Genomic DNA, 16,820 nt, shown 5'->3' with positions numbered 1-16,820 from the left:
GTATGTTGGTTGCGGGCACATCCCCGGTAGGGGGTGTGCAAGAGGCAGCTGGTTGATGTTTCTCTCTCATTGACGTTTCTCACTTTCTATCTCTCCCCTTCCTCTCTGTAAAAAATCAATAAAATATATTTTAAAAAATGTATAATGCAATACAAAGATCCAATCTAGAAACTCTACTAAAAGTTTCCCTTCATAGGGGGAAGGCTCTTGGCTATTCCACAGAAAACCACTACACGTGGCTCCCTCAAAATGCATTATATATCAGGCTCATAATTCTTCCTTCCACGAAAATGGCACAAGAATTGATTTCAATTATCATTAAATACTTATTTCCCTCTTCTGTCAAAAAAAAAAAAAATGTTCCATACACATGGAATTGAAGGTTGGCAGCCTGAACTCATTTATGGAATTTTAAGGACTATTGATTTACCAGTGAATTTTTCTAGTTTTCTTGTTGTTACTGGAAGGATGCTTCAGAGTCAGAATTAGATGATAAGATGGGCTGGAATGCCAATAGGCTTAGTTAAGACAGATGGAGAGAAAAGCACCTCAAAACTTTGTCAAAACGAGTTTTCTAAGTTAGGATAACATGATTGATTGTACTTGGCCAACATTTCTTATGTAGCATTGAATCCATGTCTCTTCTTGCTTTGTTGTGCCCCATAAAAATCTTTAACATCGAGTGTTAATCATTGGAGAAAATCTGAGGTAATTTAGAAACAAATTGGGTCTGTGTCTTCGGAAGCTAGAAATTATTTTGTGCATCTCGGGGTGGGCTGGAGTTTGTTATCGTTTTATTTTTCCATGCTGCACAATATTGTCGGTTTATATAAGTGTGTGACATTCTGATGGACACTTGCAGACATTATGTGCCTTTATCTGCGCATTTAATTTTCCCATTCAACGTTTGTTAAAAAGACAGCATCAACTCTTACTTACTAAGGGTGCCAACATGGTTATAGCTAAGCACAGCAGTACACACTTTCAGTACTGGAAAGAAGCTAAGGTTACAGAGTCAATATTTTATTTAAACAATACCCAGCCCCCTCCTCAGCCCTCCATATATACTTCCCTATAAACATTGACATTGTTTTTTTGTTTTTTCCCCCCAGGGGAGGGCGTGGCAGATCCACAGTTTGTGGGTCCTGAAGATTATACAAGTATGCATTCTATTAGAAAAAGTTTACAAAATTATGATTATAAATTAAGCACGAAAGTGAATATTTATTTTGAATAAGAAAGGCAATCACAACTAATTGCAAAATTTAAAAAGCTGATATCTTGTAAACCTTACAAAACCCTGAAAGTAATAGAGTCTTTTTATTAACTACTTGATATACTCTTAGACCATTTTCCCACATTTTGGAACAATTATTTTTTGATCACCTTCTAAAATTACAATATTTTCTAAAGCGAGAACGGAAAATTCAAGTTTTGTTCCCCCCGCCCCCCCCCAGATAGAAAAGTTTGGTATTTTTTTAAATAAAGTTTTGAAAAGTTTCAGTTTCACCAGTTATTAATTGGTGTTAGGACTGTTGTAATAAATCAGGTAAAATTCTATCAAGTTTTTTCATAGCTGAGATGAATGATATTAAAGAAGTTTACACAGAACAAATCTAGCCCAATACAGTTCAAAACTTGTTTCTCCATCACTAAACACAACTTTCTGCACTAGTGCTTCTGTTAACCATCAAATAGTCTGACCTTGGTCCATGAATACTTGTATCCATGAATACTAGCAACCGCATCCCTAGAATCATTTCTATAGCAGAGAACACCTAATTAATAAAATTAAAAATATTCCACTAAATGCAAATTAGATGAGTCTCCAACACAAATTTCACAAATAGCACAATCTCACAAATAACCTTGCCCACTCTAACCCCACCTGACCCAAGGGGAAGTGTGACTGGTGGGGAAATGATCTCAATTGAAGGCAGGTAAAATACCTTACTTGTGCAACTAAGACACGATCCTCTGAGCAAACCCATGGGACCCCTCTAAGAGTCTTGGAAAGGAGATTCTTTTGCTTCAAGGTCAATCCCTTACTGCCCACCCCTTCCCACCACAGCCCTCCCTCCTGTCTCCCCACTCTCATATACTAACACATTTGAATGAGCCTTGATTGATTTTTTTAATTGTCTTATAGTTTAATTTTTATTTTTTAATTGATTATGGTCTCACATAATTGTCCTTATTCCCCCATTCCCATCCCAAACTCCTCCCTAGATATGCCCCCACCCCAACCCCCGTTGTCCATGGCCACTGGCTAGGCCCATAGTATGCACACAAGTCCTTTGGGTGATCTCTCCCCCTGACCCCCACCCTCCCTTACTTTCCCTCTGAGGTTTGAGTCTGATCGCTGCTTCTCTTTCTCTGGGTCCCCTCCCCCCCATATCTTGTCATTAGACTCTTCTGTTCCCATCTTCAGTATTATCTTTCACCTTGATATTTTCAATCCATTCCTATGCTGAGAGCCAAGGCCACATCTCAGTAAGCCTCTTTCTTGTTCATCCCCTAAATCTTTTATCCCTTCTTCACTTTATCCTCCAGTTCACCCTAAGCAATTGAGAATTATAAATTTCCCTAAAACCTTAGTTTATCCTCTATTCAAAAACCCTTTTATTACCATAAGAGAAGTGATAATTTCAGCATTTGAGGTCGCCTGTAACTATAATATTACTTCTACTGCTATCTTAAATGAACTCTGTCTCCCAAACAGGCCTCCCAGATTCTTTAGATTTGCTTTGAATGGTCCCCTTTCTACCCTTATTATCCTTTTTTGTTTGTTTGTTTTGCATGGAAATTCCTGCCTCTTCTATTTCTCAGAGTTATACTCATTCATCTTAGTTTTCTATTATTCTTTTCCTTACCCTCTAGAGGTTATTTTAAAACACCCATAACCATAATGATAATTCCCTTTAGGAGCAGATATACAAGGTGTGGCAAAAGTAGGCTTACAGTTGAATGTAAAACAGTTTATTCTTGTATTATTATTTATTAATGATTGTATTATTTTTCATACCAACAACGATAAACTTTCTTTTACTCAACCCTGTAGTATCTCTTTGGCACTTAATATATGCTATGTTGTGCTTTCATTATTTACTAATTTTATAAAATATGTACATATATATATTCACTATATATATATGTAACATTTTTCTAACAAAATCATCAGTAGGTTCAATTCAATGGCTATTACCAAGCACTTAGAACTACTAAAATGACATACATTTAAGAAACGCTTCCTGCGTTTAGGATGTTTAATCTTGTAAGTGGAGAAGATAGCAAAAATTACTTCTAATAGAGAGTAGAGTAAGATAAGAGCCCTATCCAGCAATTATATATTGTATGTTAAAAGTTAAGATTAATCTTAGTCTCTCCCTCTAGATGGCATGCTTTGGAGAGTAGACACAAAGTCTCTTTAGACACAGTTTTCATATTTCCAGTGCTTAGTTTCTGCAGGAATTGAGCTGCCCATAGTTGGAGGTGTTCATGTCAGGCTGGGTTATGTCCTACATATCACTAAAGGGATCCAAACACTGACCAGTGGTCTGGATGCCAGGTATGGAGGACACATGACCTGTGCTAGTATATGCATGTTAGCATGACAAAGACTATGTAGAATAATGTGACAGACACAGAAGCTTTGGGAACAGAAAACTGGATGCTATCCTCAATTCCAAGGCTCAGTTTCCCCATCTACTAGATTGTCCATGCTCTCATGAAACCAAGTGAATTAATATTCAGTGACCAGAACCTAGTAAGTATTCAAAAGATTAAGTTTTAGTTGACTCCCATTGAACATGTTATCCATTGTAGAGTTAATCAGCTTCATATTTTGTTGTGTGGGTGTGTTTTTTTGAAATGTACTTTTCAATTCTCTAGATCTACTTCAATCATGGTTGCAGACTTGTAAAATGTAAAGGAACTCTTCTTAGCAGAAGGTCAATGAAAAGAAGCTTTAAAATACTTTAAGTCTGGATTAGGATGTATATCAAACTAAAATCCACATTAAAAAAAAAAAAGACTGAAGCTAACACTAATGATGTTCATAAACAAGCAATCTCACTTACAGTAACCTGTTTCTTGTCAGGCAAGCTGCAAGGAGTGGATCTGATCACCCATATACATTCTATGTGGTCAGAAGATTAACGTTCAGATTCAGCAGGGGAGAAGGAAAAGTAAGAAGAGTGAATTGGCTTGTGGTGTCATCTGTAATAAAGGGAAACCTCTTCTAAGAAATTTTATTTGAAAGTTAAGAACTCCTAGAGATTTTCACCACCAACTCAGCATGGTGCTATTATTTTGTTACCAAGACACTTAAACTTTGTTTTTCCTACCCTTACAGAGAAATCAATAGTTTAAAATTAGAGCAGAGTAGAGGCTCTTGAGTGTTAATCTGGGCTTGGTACTGAGACTTCTGAGGTTGTTGTAAGCATCTTACCAGCCATGCATTAAACCTTGTATGTACTCATTGAATAGTATATAGAAAAAGAATTAAAATATAACATATGACAAGTTTTAAAAATATAGCGAAAAAGTTTTTACAAAACAGTTATCTACTTTTTCCTGTTATCAACAGTACATTATCATAGATTAATTTTGGGATATCTGCCAAATTCATAGTATTTTCTCCTCTGGAAAACAGTGTTTTCCCATGCTACCCTTGGGGTTGGGTTCCCAATCACCACCTTATATTTTGTGAACTTCACCCCATTCCTCCCCTCTTCACTGGTGGCTGATGACTGCTTGATTCCAGGCATAATTTCCAGAAACTCTCGCCCTATTGTCACAGCTGATTCACTAGTGTGAGACACCTGACAATAGGGTTCTTCCACTTGGGGACCTAGATTAGACTAAGAGACAGACAACCAGTCAGTATCTGTAAGTGACGAGAACTAAATATAAGCTTTAGGAAAGCAGATGTTTGGCCTTTGTTCACAACTACATTTCTAGGACCTTCAGAACAGTGCCTGAAATAATATACAGGCTTAGAAATGATTGAGTGAATGCAGGCAATGGATGAGATACTTTAAAATCAAAGTTTAAAAAATCAGACTAAATGACTTTACACAATTTCTTTGATTTTCTTTTAAGAAACACCCTCCTCCTAGATTTCTCTGTTCAGAATATAACCTTTTTCCATCCATATTTCTACAAACTCTTAATGTTTTCTTTAAATCTCTTTATTGATTAAGGTGATACATATGTGCCCTTATTTCCCCATTACCCTCCCTACTCCCCCCTCTCCCTACTCATGCCTTCACCTCCCTGTTGTCTGTGTCCATTGGTTAGGCTTATAAGCATGCATACAAGTCCTTTGGTTGATCTCTCCTCCTTACTCCCACCCTCCCATACCTTCCCTCTGAGGTTTGATGGTCTGATCGATGTTTCTCTGTCTCTGGATTTATTTTTGTTCATCAGTTTATGTTGTTCATTATATTCCATAAATGAGTGAAATCATGTGTCTGAAGCTTACTCTTATTTGCTTTGTATTCCAATGATTTATTCACTGTAAACTGGAATGCATGTAAAAGGCTATAATATTTTGTCAATCTTGTTCGCTTTCATGGTGCCCCGTGTATGCCCTGTAAATTATCTGATTAATAACACTGTTGACCACTACGACCTAAACAGCTTTTCTCTCTTTTAATTTTTGAAATGAAGACCTAACTGTTGAAGCCTTTATTTAGAAGGGAAAAACACCTTGTTGGCAATGTACATGAAGATGGTACAGTGGAAAAGATTCTTCAGAGATTAAAAGTGATCCCATCATTCCCGTTGTGGATTTTAATTCATTCATTTAGCAAGTACTCATTTCATACATCCTATGTCTCAGAAAAGAGAGGGCAGAACCAAGAATCAGTTCTGGTTTTCCTGGCCTGAGGGCCTATTTTAGAGTAGAATGTGCTTTTTGCTTCTGATTTTGAAATTTCCATATTATCTAAAATTTTAAACACTGAGACCTGATGTTATAAATGATACTTTAGGTCAGGGGTGGGGAACATCCAGCCATGGGTCTGCACAAAGCCTGAGAAATCATACAGTCTGGCCCTGCCAAGGCATTAGGGGTGAGTTAATTTAATGTGTGAGCAAATACAGCAGGCTAATTTTTAAATTCTTTTTCATTAATCCTCATCCAAGAATATTTTTCCATTGATTTTTAGAGAGAGTGGAAAGGAGGGGAAGAGACAGAGAGAGAGAGAACTATCAATGTGAGAGAGATACATCAATTGGTTGCCTTCTACAAACCCTGACCAGGGCTGGGGATCAAATCTGTAACCAAGGTACCAGTTCTAGACCAGAATCAAACCAGGGACCCTTCAGTCTACAGTCCAACGCACTATCCACTGAGGCAAACCGGCGAGAGCATAACACTCTAATTTTTAAGCTGATAATTGTGTATGGCCCGAGAATGATGTTATGGCCGGAGAATGGAATAATAAATATTCAAATGGCCCTTGGCAAGAAAAAGGTTTCCCACCTGTGCTTTAGATGAACACATTTCCCTTTTTCCAGTAGAGATAGATTTATAACAAAAATTTTCATCACTCTTGCAGATATTAGTCAATGTTTCTTATTTAAGAAGTAACATTATTCCTAATAATTAATTCATTTTAAGCACTAACATACTCTTATTGATACCTATCAACCATGTTCACTTGAATGTAGGATTAAGTTTTACTTGGTTATTAACCAGTCCATAGAAAACTTGTTTTGAGTACCCAGCATGTGACAGTAAGTATCCTTGATGAGTTTATATTTAATAAGTAATCATTTACAGGGGACATTGAAGAGGACAGCATGTCTGTGGGTGGTTGAATAAAACAAACACCTAGATTAGGAAATGAGAACACTGAAGAGGTTAATGGCAAAATTAATCTGTTTCCCAGAATTATGATCTGGCTTGCATCAATTCAATATACCATTTACAATGGACTTATCCTGATCACAGGAGTGAATATGAAACTGTTTTTTTTTCACTCTCAGATAGGGGGAGTGGATACAAGGACTAGAATACAATGTGACCTGTGGAATACCAGCAAACTAACTGAAAGGTCAAAGAGTGTATCAAAAATACAGTGGATGGGAAGGGAGGGAGTTATTTATAGATGCCATGTTTCTTTTGTTCATTCTACATTTTTTTAAAATTCTTCATATCTGCCAATCCCATATCTTTCACATAGTGAAAGAGAAGGTAAGGTTATTTATATGAAAGACCAGTTGCATAGTTATACATTATTACCAAAGTTTATAATACAATCACATTATACTTGTCAAATATTTGAGTGTTTTATACTGACCTTGATCATATCCCAGGAGAAGCATCTGAATACATGACGATTCACATTATGTTCACAATTATTTCCATTTGGAAATTGACGGAGTCTTATAAAGATAAGAAAACCTCAGGATAGTTTGATTCTCAAAATGTAAACTATTTAACTGGTACGAACAACAATCATGGCACCTCATAAAATGAAAGCTTTTCTCAGAATGCTGCTGTTTACCAGTACGTGCACTGTTTAAATTCTTTTGCCAATGCCATTCACTTTCTGCAACAAACAGCATCTGCTAGATTCATAGCATGTTAAGTCTTTGAGGCTCAGCTCGTTACTCAATTAACTAAAACCTTCCTAACAACCGACGTGTCGCGGGTACTTACATATTCTTCGTAAGCCTCGGGGGCTGGAGGAGGGGGTGCTCTGTATCCTGGCACGGTGGGTGTCCCCCGAGCTCGTGGGGTAGGGACGCCTCTTGCTACAGGGGTCACTGGGAGAGCTCCTCGGGTCACAGTGGACCCTCGAGGAGTGAGAACACCTCGTCCAGGTGGTAAGGGAGGAGGAATGGCACCCCCACGACTCCTAGGAAAAAAACAGGACATGTTCAGATGGGAAACACATAAGGAGAGAAAGGGACAAAGGGACTAAAACAGACAAAGTGCTTCTTTTTAGCCTCCACACAATGGGAAGGAGCCACATTTATCACCAGAAGCACAAACGTGTGTGTGTGTGTGTGTGTGTGTGTGTGTGTGTGTGTGTGTGTGTGTTTGATTCTTCAGAATGTAACGTACTTTGATCTCCACAGTGAATACTGGTAAACAAATTTTGTAAATACTGGTTATGACTTAGTTATGTAAACCATGTCAAATACCTTGGTGTTTTTCTTTTATAAAACTACATAACCAAACAAACAGACACCAACCCATTCTCATTTTTGTTCCAAATGTACCAAAAAGACCCAAATGAGAGCACTGTCTAATCTATGACTCACTGGACCGTATAGGAAACTGAGCTGCGAAATGTCAGTGTCCCCTCCATGCTGGAGTTTATTGACAGTGATGTGCAATGTTGTCATTTACAAACAACAACAAAAATCTGTCTGCACTTTAATACTTAATAAAAGGTGAAACTCTAACCATGGTGATATCATTCTGTTTATTATATGAGCTCAGGCTGGAGGTCACTGGAAATCACAGCTCATTGTCACTGATTTACTGTCATGCATGTAATCCCCTGAACTGGGAGAGTCCCTGATACAATCTATTTTCCTTTGGTAACTATGGCACTACTGAAATACATTAGGACTCCGCAATAAAAAATAAATAAATAGACTGAATACTCTGTACTACGGTGCTTGACACAAAAGTAACTTGCACTAAAAGCCCTAGATCAAATGGATGCAGCCAATTTTTATGGTATTCCGAGGCCTTTGGAAAGGTGGAGTGCTTGTCTGAAGTCTTTGGGCAGAAGCATGGTTATTTCACTTTTTATTATGTCTGAAAGGCTGGCCTGCAGAAAGCACTGCTTTCAGCAGGAACACTAAAGCTTCGGGAAAAAATAATGATCATTGGGATGTCAACAATCACACGGTTTGGCTGCACCCACAGATGGGGAATGTAGGTTATGCTTTCTGCTATGAATAGCAGTCAGCTGGCTCTTTCTGGCTTGCAGAAAATGAGCTCTTACCAGTGAACAGTAAGAATGCTGGTAAAGCTTTTAAAAGTTTTAAATAGATTACAGAGTTGAGGAATAGAGGAATTATCAGAGAAAGTATTGTGAGTCTAATGTATAGAAAACGCACTTCTAGACTGGAGGAAGCTGAAATATAAAAGACTCAGAAGGCTGGGTGCCTGCTTCAAGCACAATAGAGCCCAGGAAGCAATGTTGTGCATTATCATGATAATATAATACTATATTCTATATTGTCATGGTAATATAAAACACACCTATAAAAAAGCATGAAAAGGCCAAAATCACCTTTACTGGAAAGAGCATCTATCTGCTTGTTTCCTCATAAACAGAGTGAGCGTATTTCAAGGTTTGCTCAGTATAGTTCTGATTTACAGCTGTTGTGTTAGCTTGCTGTTCAGTTTAGCATTTTAATACTCTTAAAAGTGTCCATGTGGGGCTAGTAAATTATATGTCACCTCCTTTAAAATGCATTCACAAGCCCAGGGTATATCACTGAATAATCACAGGTAAGTCTTATACCTCACTGGGCCTGAGGTGGATTTTTTTTCTTTCTTTCTGATGAGTCAAATCTGATTCTGAATCTGTAAAAATTCTTCCTGTTTTAAAAAGTTATGATCTTTCCCTAGCTGGTTTGTCTCGGGGGATAAGGCATTGGCCTGTGGACTGAAGGGTTCCAGGTTTGATTCCAGTTAAAAGCATGTGCCCTGATTGCCAGCTGGAACCCAAGTAGGGGGTGTGTAGGAGGCAGCAGTTCTCTCTCATTGTTGATGTTTCTCTCTCTCCCCCCGCTTTCATTTTCCTCTGAAATCAATAAAAATATCTTTTTTTTAAAAATGTACGATCCTTGCATCATATCTAATTTCTTATCCCATTCTTTCATCAATGTCTCAAAGACAAAATCCTAGCAAACCTATCTCCAGAATCTGTCCTTCCCCTGGGGTATTAACCCCATGTCTCTCTTCTCCAATGCAACTCAAGATTCAAATCACCTATTTTAGAATATGGTCCTTGGCTGCACCCACACTATAGCATTCTTTCCTTCATTTTATTGACTTCTTGAATTTCCCTCCTTTTAATATTCAAATACCCATTCTTTAATTTAAAAAAAAAAGTGTGAAGGGATTAAGAAGTAAAATTGGCATTTACAAATTAATCATGTGGTTGTAAGGTACAGCATAATAATAATTTATAGCTATGCATGATTCCAGGTGAGTACTGGAAATATCAGAGTGGGGGACATTTTATAAAGTATATGATTGTCGAACCACTATGCCTTACACTAGGGGTGTCGAACTCAATCAGAGAAGGGGCCAAAATCTAAAATCCAGCCTAAATCGTGGGCCGAATGGTTTACTGAACAGTCATAAACTGTCATTGTGATGGAAACACAGCGGAGTGCAGTGATGACAGCACGGTGCGGGCCACATTGCAAGGCCTGGCGGGACGGATTTGGCCCTCGGGCCTTGTGTTTGACACATGTGCCTTACACCTAAAACTAATGCAAAATAACATTACGTGTAAACTGTAATTGAAAAATAAAATTTAAAAATGTCATCTAGGTATTGTTTTTGCCACTCTGTTGGAAATAACTCTTGACTAACCTCACAAATAGCCTACAGATTTCAAAATCTACTCAATTTGTTTACAATCCCCTTTCCACTTCGCCTCCCTATTATACTTATCACTGAAGAACTCAATCTGGAAAATGCCTTCTTTGGACTTTAATATTCTGTTTTTCTCCACATTTTCTCCCTCTTCTTTCTTACATTTTAACCTCCTTCACTGGCTTCTCTATTTCTAGCCCCCCTCCCCATTTTCTGTCCTCTATCCTTTTTTCCCCTCATGATATACCCTGCAGTCCCTAACTCTAATGATGGCTATTATCTGCTTCCTTCCTAACACTTGCCATGTCCCACAATATGGGGTTTACATCAGAAGGTTCTTAACTTGTCTGCACATTAAAGTTACCTGATAACCTTTGAAAACTTCCTAATTCTGGGCCATACCTCTGGCCAATTAAACCACAATATCTAGAAGCAGGAGCCCTCAGTGATTCCAATGTGCAGATACTTTGAGAACCCCTGCCTATACGCACCATCTAATTTTAAAATCTTCACAAGCTTTTTATGTAGCCATTTCTACTGGTATGCTGTTTTAATGGTTCAGAACCAAGGCACTTAAAGTACAAGTCACCTGCCAAAGGTCATGCTAGCACATCCAAAGAGTTAGATTTTTTTTTAAATATATTTTATTGACTTTTTACAGAGAGGAAGAGAGAGGGATAGATAGTTAGAAACATTGATGAGAGAGAATCATCGATCAGCTGCCTCTTGCATACCCCCTACTGGGGATGTGCCCGCAACTAAGGTACATGCCCTTGACTGGAATCGAACCCGGGACCTTTCAGTCCTCAGGCCGACCCTCTATCCACTGAGCCAAAGCAGTTTCAGCCAAAGAGTTAGATTTAATTATAGGAACAATTATTGCCTTCATTTAACTTGGTTGGCACACCCAATCTTCGTTGATGATATAATAGTCTCTAACTGGGATAGACATCACAAAGTTATCTTTGTCTTGGGCCCTCTTTCTTCTCCAATACCTAATTAGGCACCAATTCCCACAAATTCTAATCTCTAGTCTAGTCCTATATATCCACCCTCTAAGTGGCATCCATTTCTCTTTGGGATAATGGACTTGTCTTCTCCCTGGCTTTCCTGCCATGAGTCAGTCTCTCTTCTGTATCACCCTCAGTGATGACTGATTAGTCTTTTTTTAGAAACAAATATGATTACTCTCCTCTTTAATAAGCTCCATTAGTTCTCTGTATTGATTCTCATTATAGGAAACACAGCCTTCAAAATCTGCCCCTAAGGTTTCATTTTCTACTGTTTGCTCTCACTCAGCATGCAGTGGTGAAGGGTGTTAGAGATGTCATGTATCTTACGTCTTTAGTTATATGATAGAAATAATTATAATATATATGTGTTTTCTGGTATGTTTGTATTATCAGAGAATTCATTTTCATAGCTATGTGTAGTGAAACATACATTTGTTTATGTATGCATGCTCAGAGAATTTGTTTCCTAGTATATATGTATTATCAGAGAACTAGTTCTCATAGATATGGTTATTGAAACATAATCTTTTTAGTTAAATAAATTTTCAACAAATTATTATATTGCAATAGATTTTTAAAAATATCCCAGGTACATATTTTTGAATATGTGTAAATGAAAACACAATTTCATTAATATGTAAAAATTTACATTAGCTTCTGTTTTGAAGGATTTTCTGATCAATATATAATTTTCTGTTTGAGAAGGTTTTTCTTTATTCCTTATTTGTAGATACATTTCATCATGTGGTTTGAAATAGAAGACAGAGCTCTGCTCCATTTACTTTCATTAATATTAATACATTAAAGATATCAATACAGCATTGAAAGTGAGGTTTAATTTTCAACAGTAATTGTCTTTTCTTTTTATGTATATAGTATTAGATCTGTAAGATATATGGGATATTAAAAACCAAAAGCTTTCAGTCAAAATATTTCTTTAAAATAATTAAAAATCTAAATCATAATACACTATTCTTTATTAAGTCATTAAAGAGATTAAAATTTTAGTACATTTTAACTGAAATAAAAATCTCATATAGTTCACTCAAATATGGCAAATGTAATATTACATTAAGCAACATTAATAACAAAATAAAATCTATTAATGGAATGATTTTATAATCTCAAAAGCAGTCAATGCATTATTTTAAAAAATGGTCTCAAGGAATATAAAATGGGAACAAAAATCTATATAGACAAAACTGTCATTTCTAAATTATAAGACCAACAAGTTCATGATTTAAAGCATATGATTAAATCATTTTAAGGTACCTGCTATGTCATTTCACAACCCAACATACACTGTTTTACTAAGAGGCTAATTCCATAAAAAGTATGTTCATAAAAATGTTATGTCAGATTTTTAGCATTACACAATTGTTTCTGGATAGCATTAAGAATTCTGTTTTTATTTATTAAAGATAAAAGTATAAAAATATGCTCTAGAACATTTTCAGAAATGTTGCCTTTAGTCAAATGTGATTTTTTAAAATATATTTTATTGATTTTTTACAGAGGAAGGGAGAGAGATAGAGAGTTAGAAACATTGATGAGAGAGAAACATTGATCAGCTGCCTCCTGCACACCCCCTACCAGGGATGTGCCCGCAACCAAGGTACATGCCCTTGACCAGAATCGAACCCGGGACCTTTGAATCGGTAGGCTGATGCTCTATCCACTGAGCCAAACCGGTTTTGACTGAAATATAATTTTAAGAATTGCCACATTTTTACCTTTACATAGTTATTGCCTTTCTGTTTTATTTGGAAATTTATCATTCTTAACTTTTTTTTTCTGGTAAGGAACTGTTTGAGGTATTTATGACTTAAATATTAAAATAGTGGTCTTTTGAAAATACTGGTTGAAAATATTTGGAGCATAATTAACAAATAAATTGAAACAACAAAATATCCTACACTCTCTTAAGATGATTTCTATGCAATATAAAAAATAATATTCTAGATCTATGCTGTTCAGTGATTTGAAGACCAACTATATAACAGGGTGAGAGAATGACAAAGTTACAATGTCTGTGTATGAAGGCTATGAATATTTTTTACTTCACTTCTTTGCAAACCAATGCTTTCTGTTGAAAACTTGACAATTTCAGAATCCTACAAAACAAATCCTTTCTGATGGCCAAAGACATTGCACAGTCAAGTGTAACTAAACTTTAAATACTCTTACCATCTGCTAAGCAAGAAGTATGCTTCTGGCTTTCTCTAAAGATTATATATATATATATATATATATGTGTGTGTGTGTGTGTGTGTGTGTGTGTGTGTGTGTGTGTGTATACATGTATGTAATCTATATGTATATATAATCTACCATCTATTTATTGATCTAAAATCAACTATCTCTATACAAAGCTGGCAAGTTAATTCAAGGGTTATTTAAGGCACAGACAACATTTGTAACTTTCTCTTTATACAAGGTCATTCTGATTCAAAAGCATTTAGTGTGTCATCTGCATGTCTTAATCCTAGGGACAGAACCAAAGAAGGAAAATCTCTTATTTCCTTAGGGTAATTGTTTGGAGCTCAAACTGTGATTTCTTGAGTCAAACTAGCTCTTTAATCTGGAAAAAAAGAGTCTGATATATTTCTGTATCTCAATTTACCACCTGTATATAATATTTAATCTTGGTATGGAGATTTGATGAGTTAATTTTTGAAAATTCTTAATTACTTTATAAGCACTCATTGTTGTTGTTTTTGTAGAGGTGGGGGTTATTGTGGCTGAGGTTGGTGTTGCCTATTCCTTGCTCTGATCATGCCACAGAATAAACCAGCAAAAGCTTGCCAGCCTCATTGGCTGCTAATTTACTTAAAGTAAAAACCAATGTACCTTGAAGGCGTTGTGGGGGCTATTCTGATCCCTCTGCCTCTAATACCTCTGCCACGACCAGAGTCTTCTGAGCCATTTAAGTAGGATAACTCACGTAGCTGTTCCTGACGAATTTCATCATTATAGTCCTAGAAAGAAAAGAAAGAAAAAAACAAACAAACACAAAACATGACCTGATGAGTTAAAAAGAGGATATGGGGTTCTTGGAGACTAACAAACATAGTAAAAAAGAACATTTTTAATTTACTTTCTGGACCTTGTATACAAATATCTAAAATAAAAGTGTATATACTTTAAATTCTTATTTGTACATAAAGAAACTGAAGTTGCTTTATTTATTAAGGAAGTAAGTACTCAGCAGGAAATCAGATAACTTTTGCTGGGATATTAATTGATGTGTTAGCCAGAAAAGGGAAGATAATGATTTGGAGTAAAATCTTGGCATGTACAAAGGTGATGATTGCTAACAATAAAATGAAAAACAACTTATATAACTCCTGATGCATAAACCAAAAAGGGGCAATCTCATGGCCCACAATAGATATTTAGTAGGTATTTTATTATGTTAACATAATAAAAAAATGCAAATAATAGGGACAGTGTTGGACAACTGGGAAGCTGTCAAATTCAACCAAATAAATTGATAGGCAGTTTAAAAATAAGACATTTTCTGTGTTCTAATATTAGATTGACAGAGAGTGATAGTGATAGCAGAAGGCAAATTTCATAGTAATAACCAAAGATTTAGTCAAAGTCAAAGGAACTATCCATATTTTTTCAATGTGGAAATATATCAGTTACTTCAATATGACCCAAGAGTGTGTCTGTGCCACTAAAGATAACTGCTATCTTCAAAAAATAAAAAAAACAAAAACAAGTGTCAGTCTTACCTGTTTCTTCTTTTACTAATAAACACATGCACCTGATTAAACACTACAAAACTGAGTAATTGTTTCTGTCCAAAACATCCACTGAGATATTTGATTCATATAAAAAGTTCTTGAAAGTTGCTCCTGTCCAAAACATCCATGAGTTTATTTGCTCCATACCAGATGGTCATTGATATTTGGTGTCAAAACTATCCATGCTTATAAAATGTCCCTGAGTTAAAATAGACCATAATGTTTATTTACATTTTGGTTTACAGAATTTATATATATATATATATATATATATATATATATATACACACACACACAGTGTTGGACAACTGGGAAGCTGTCAAATTCAACCAAATAAATTGATAGGTCAATTTATTATATATATAGGTATATATATATATATATATATATATATATATATATATATATATATATATATATATATATATATATTTTAAACTGGTCCAATCAGTGTGCTGTGGTTGTATTGCCCCAAATCACCCTTCTTGCCTATATGTCCCAGCTGGTAATGGCTCATGGGGTTAGGTACATGGATTAAGGTTCTAATCTTGAAGAAGAACACAATTGAATACAATTTATATTAAGCATGATTTCTGAGAAAGAATCTTGCAGTTAGAGAAATTCTCAGAGGAAAAAAACAAGTTGAGGTGGGATCTCTTGATTCATGATCTGTTAATATGTCAGCACATATCAATAATCTTTTGGGTGTGGTTAAATGTATCTCTGGATGTTTTGGACAAGACCAAATTTCTTGCAAGGGATTTTGCCAAATAGTCAACCTGATTAAATTATTTTTTCAGTAAATATATATTTAAATGAAATATCTAGTAGATTTCCTACTGCTGAGAAGATGCTTAGGAAATGAGACTAGAGATATTTGTAAAGACCAAGCTAACAGTTGTTTGAGACTTAGTTGTGGGATCAAAAATCAAGTCTATTATCTCATTATAATTTAAAAAGAAAAACATAAAACAAGTGGAACTACATCAAACTAAAAAGTTTTTGCACATTAGCCCTGGTCTGGTAGCTTGATTGGTTAGATCATAGAACCAGTATGCTAAGGCTGTGGGTTCAATCCCTTGACAGGGCATACATAAGAATCAACCAACGAATTCATGAATTAACAACAAATTTCTCTCTCTCTCTCTCTCTCTCTCTCTCTCTCTCTCTCTCATAAGTGAAAAAATATTTGCACAGCAAAGGTAACTGTCAACAAAGCAAAAAGACAACCTATTGAATGACAAAAGATATTCTCCTGTGATACATTTAGTAAGGGGTTAATATCCAAAATGTATAAGAACTCACAGAAAAAAAAAGAAAAAATTTCAATTGAAAAATGGGTAGAAGATCTGAATAAACACTTCTCCAAATAGGACATACAGACGGCCAATAGTCATATGAAAAGATGCTCAATATCACTAATCAGAGAAGTATATATTAAAACCACAATCAATATCACATTACAATAGT

General features: G+C 35.8%; 1 protein-coding gene across 4 annotated transcripts in view; it reads right to left on the bottom strand.

Moving 5' to 3' along the window:
• The window catches only part of KHDRBS2 (KH RNA binding domain containing, signal transduction associated 2), a 461,654-nt gene that overhangs the window by 162,332 nt on the left and 282,502 nt on the right, over positions 1-16,820 (bottom strand). For all 4 annotated transcript variants that reach the window (XR_006740033.1, XR_006740034.1, XM_045572975.1 and 1 more), the window contains exons 5-6: positions 14,449-14,576; positions 7,673-7,871 (exon numbers count right to left, since the gene is read on the bottom strand). Coding sequence is in view for 2 of the 4 variants with exons in the window: in XM_045572975.1 (XP_045428931.1) it covers positions 7,673-7,871; positions 14,449-14,576 (327 nt within the window). In the remaining 2 variants the exon portion in view is untranslated. The remainder of the gene's footprint in view (positions 1-7,672; positions 7,872-14,448; positions 14,577-16,820) is intronic.

The sequence above is a fragment of the Pipistrellus kuhlii genome, unplaced genomic scaffold, assembly GCF_014108245.1.
Source record: "Pipistrellus kuhlii isolate mPipKuh1 unplaced genomic scaffold, mPipKuh1.p scaffold_m20_p_5, whole genome shotgun sequence".
NCBI classification, from domain to species: domain Eukaryota; kingdom Metazoa; phylum Chordata; class Mammalia; order Chiroptera; family Vespertilionidae; genus Pipistrellus; species Pipistrellus kuhlii.
This window is presented reverse-complemented; position numbering and strand designations above follow the sequence as displayed.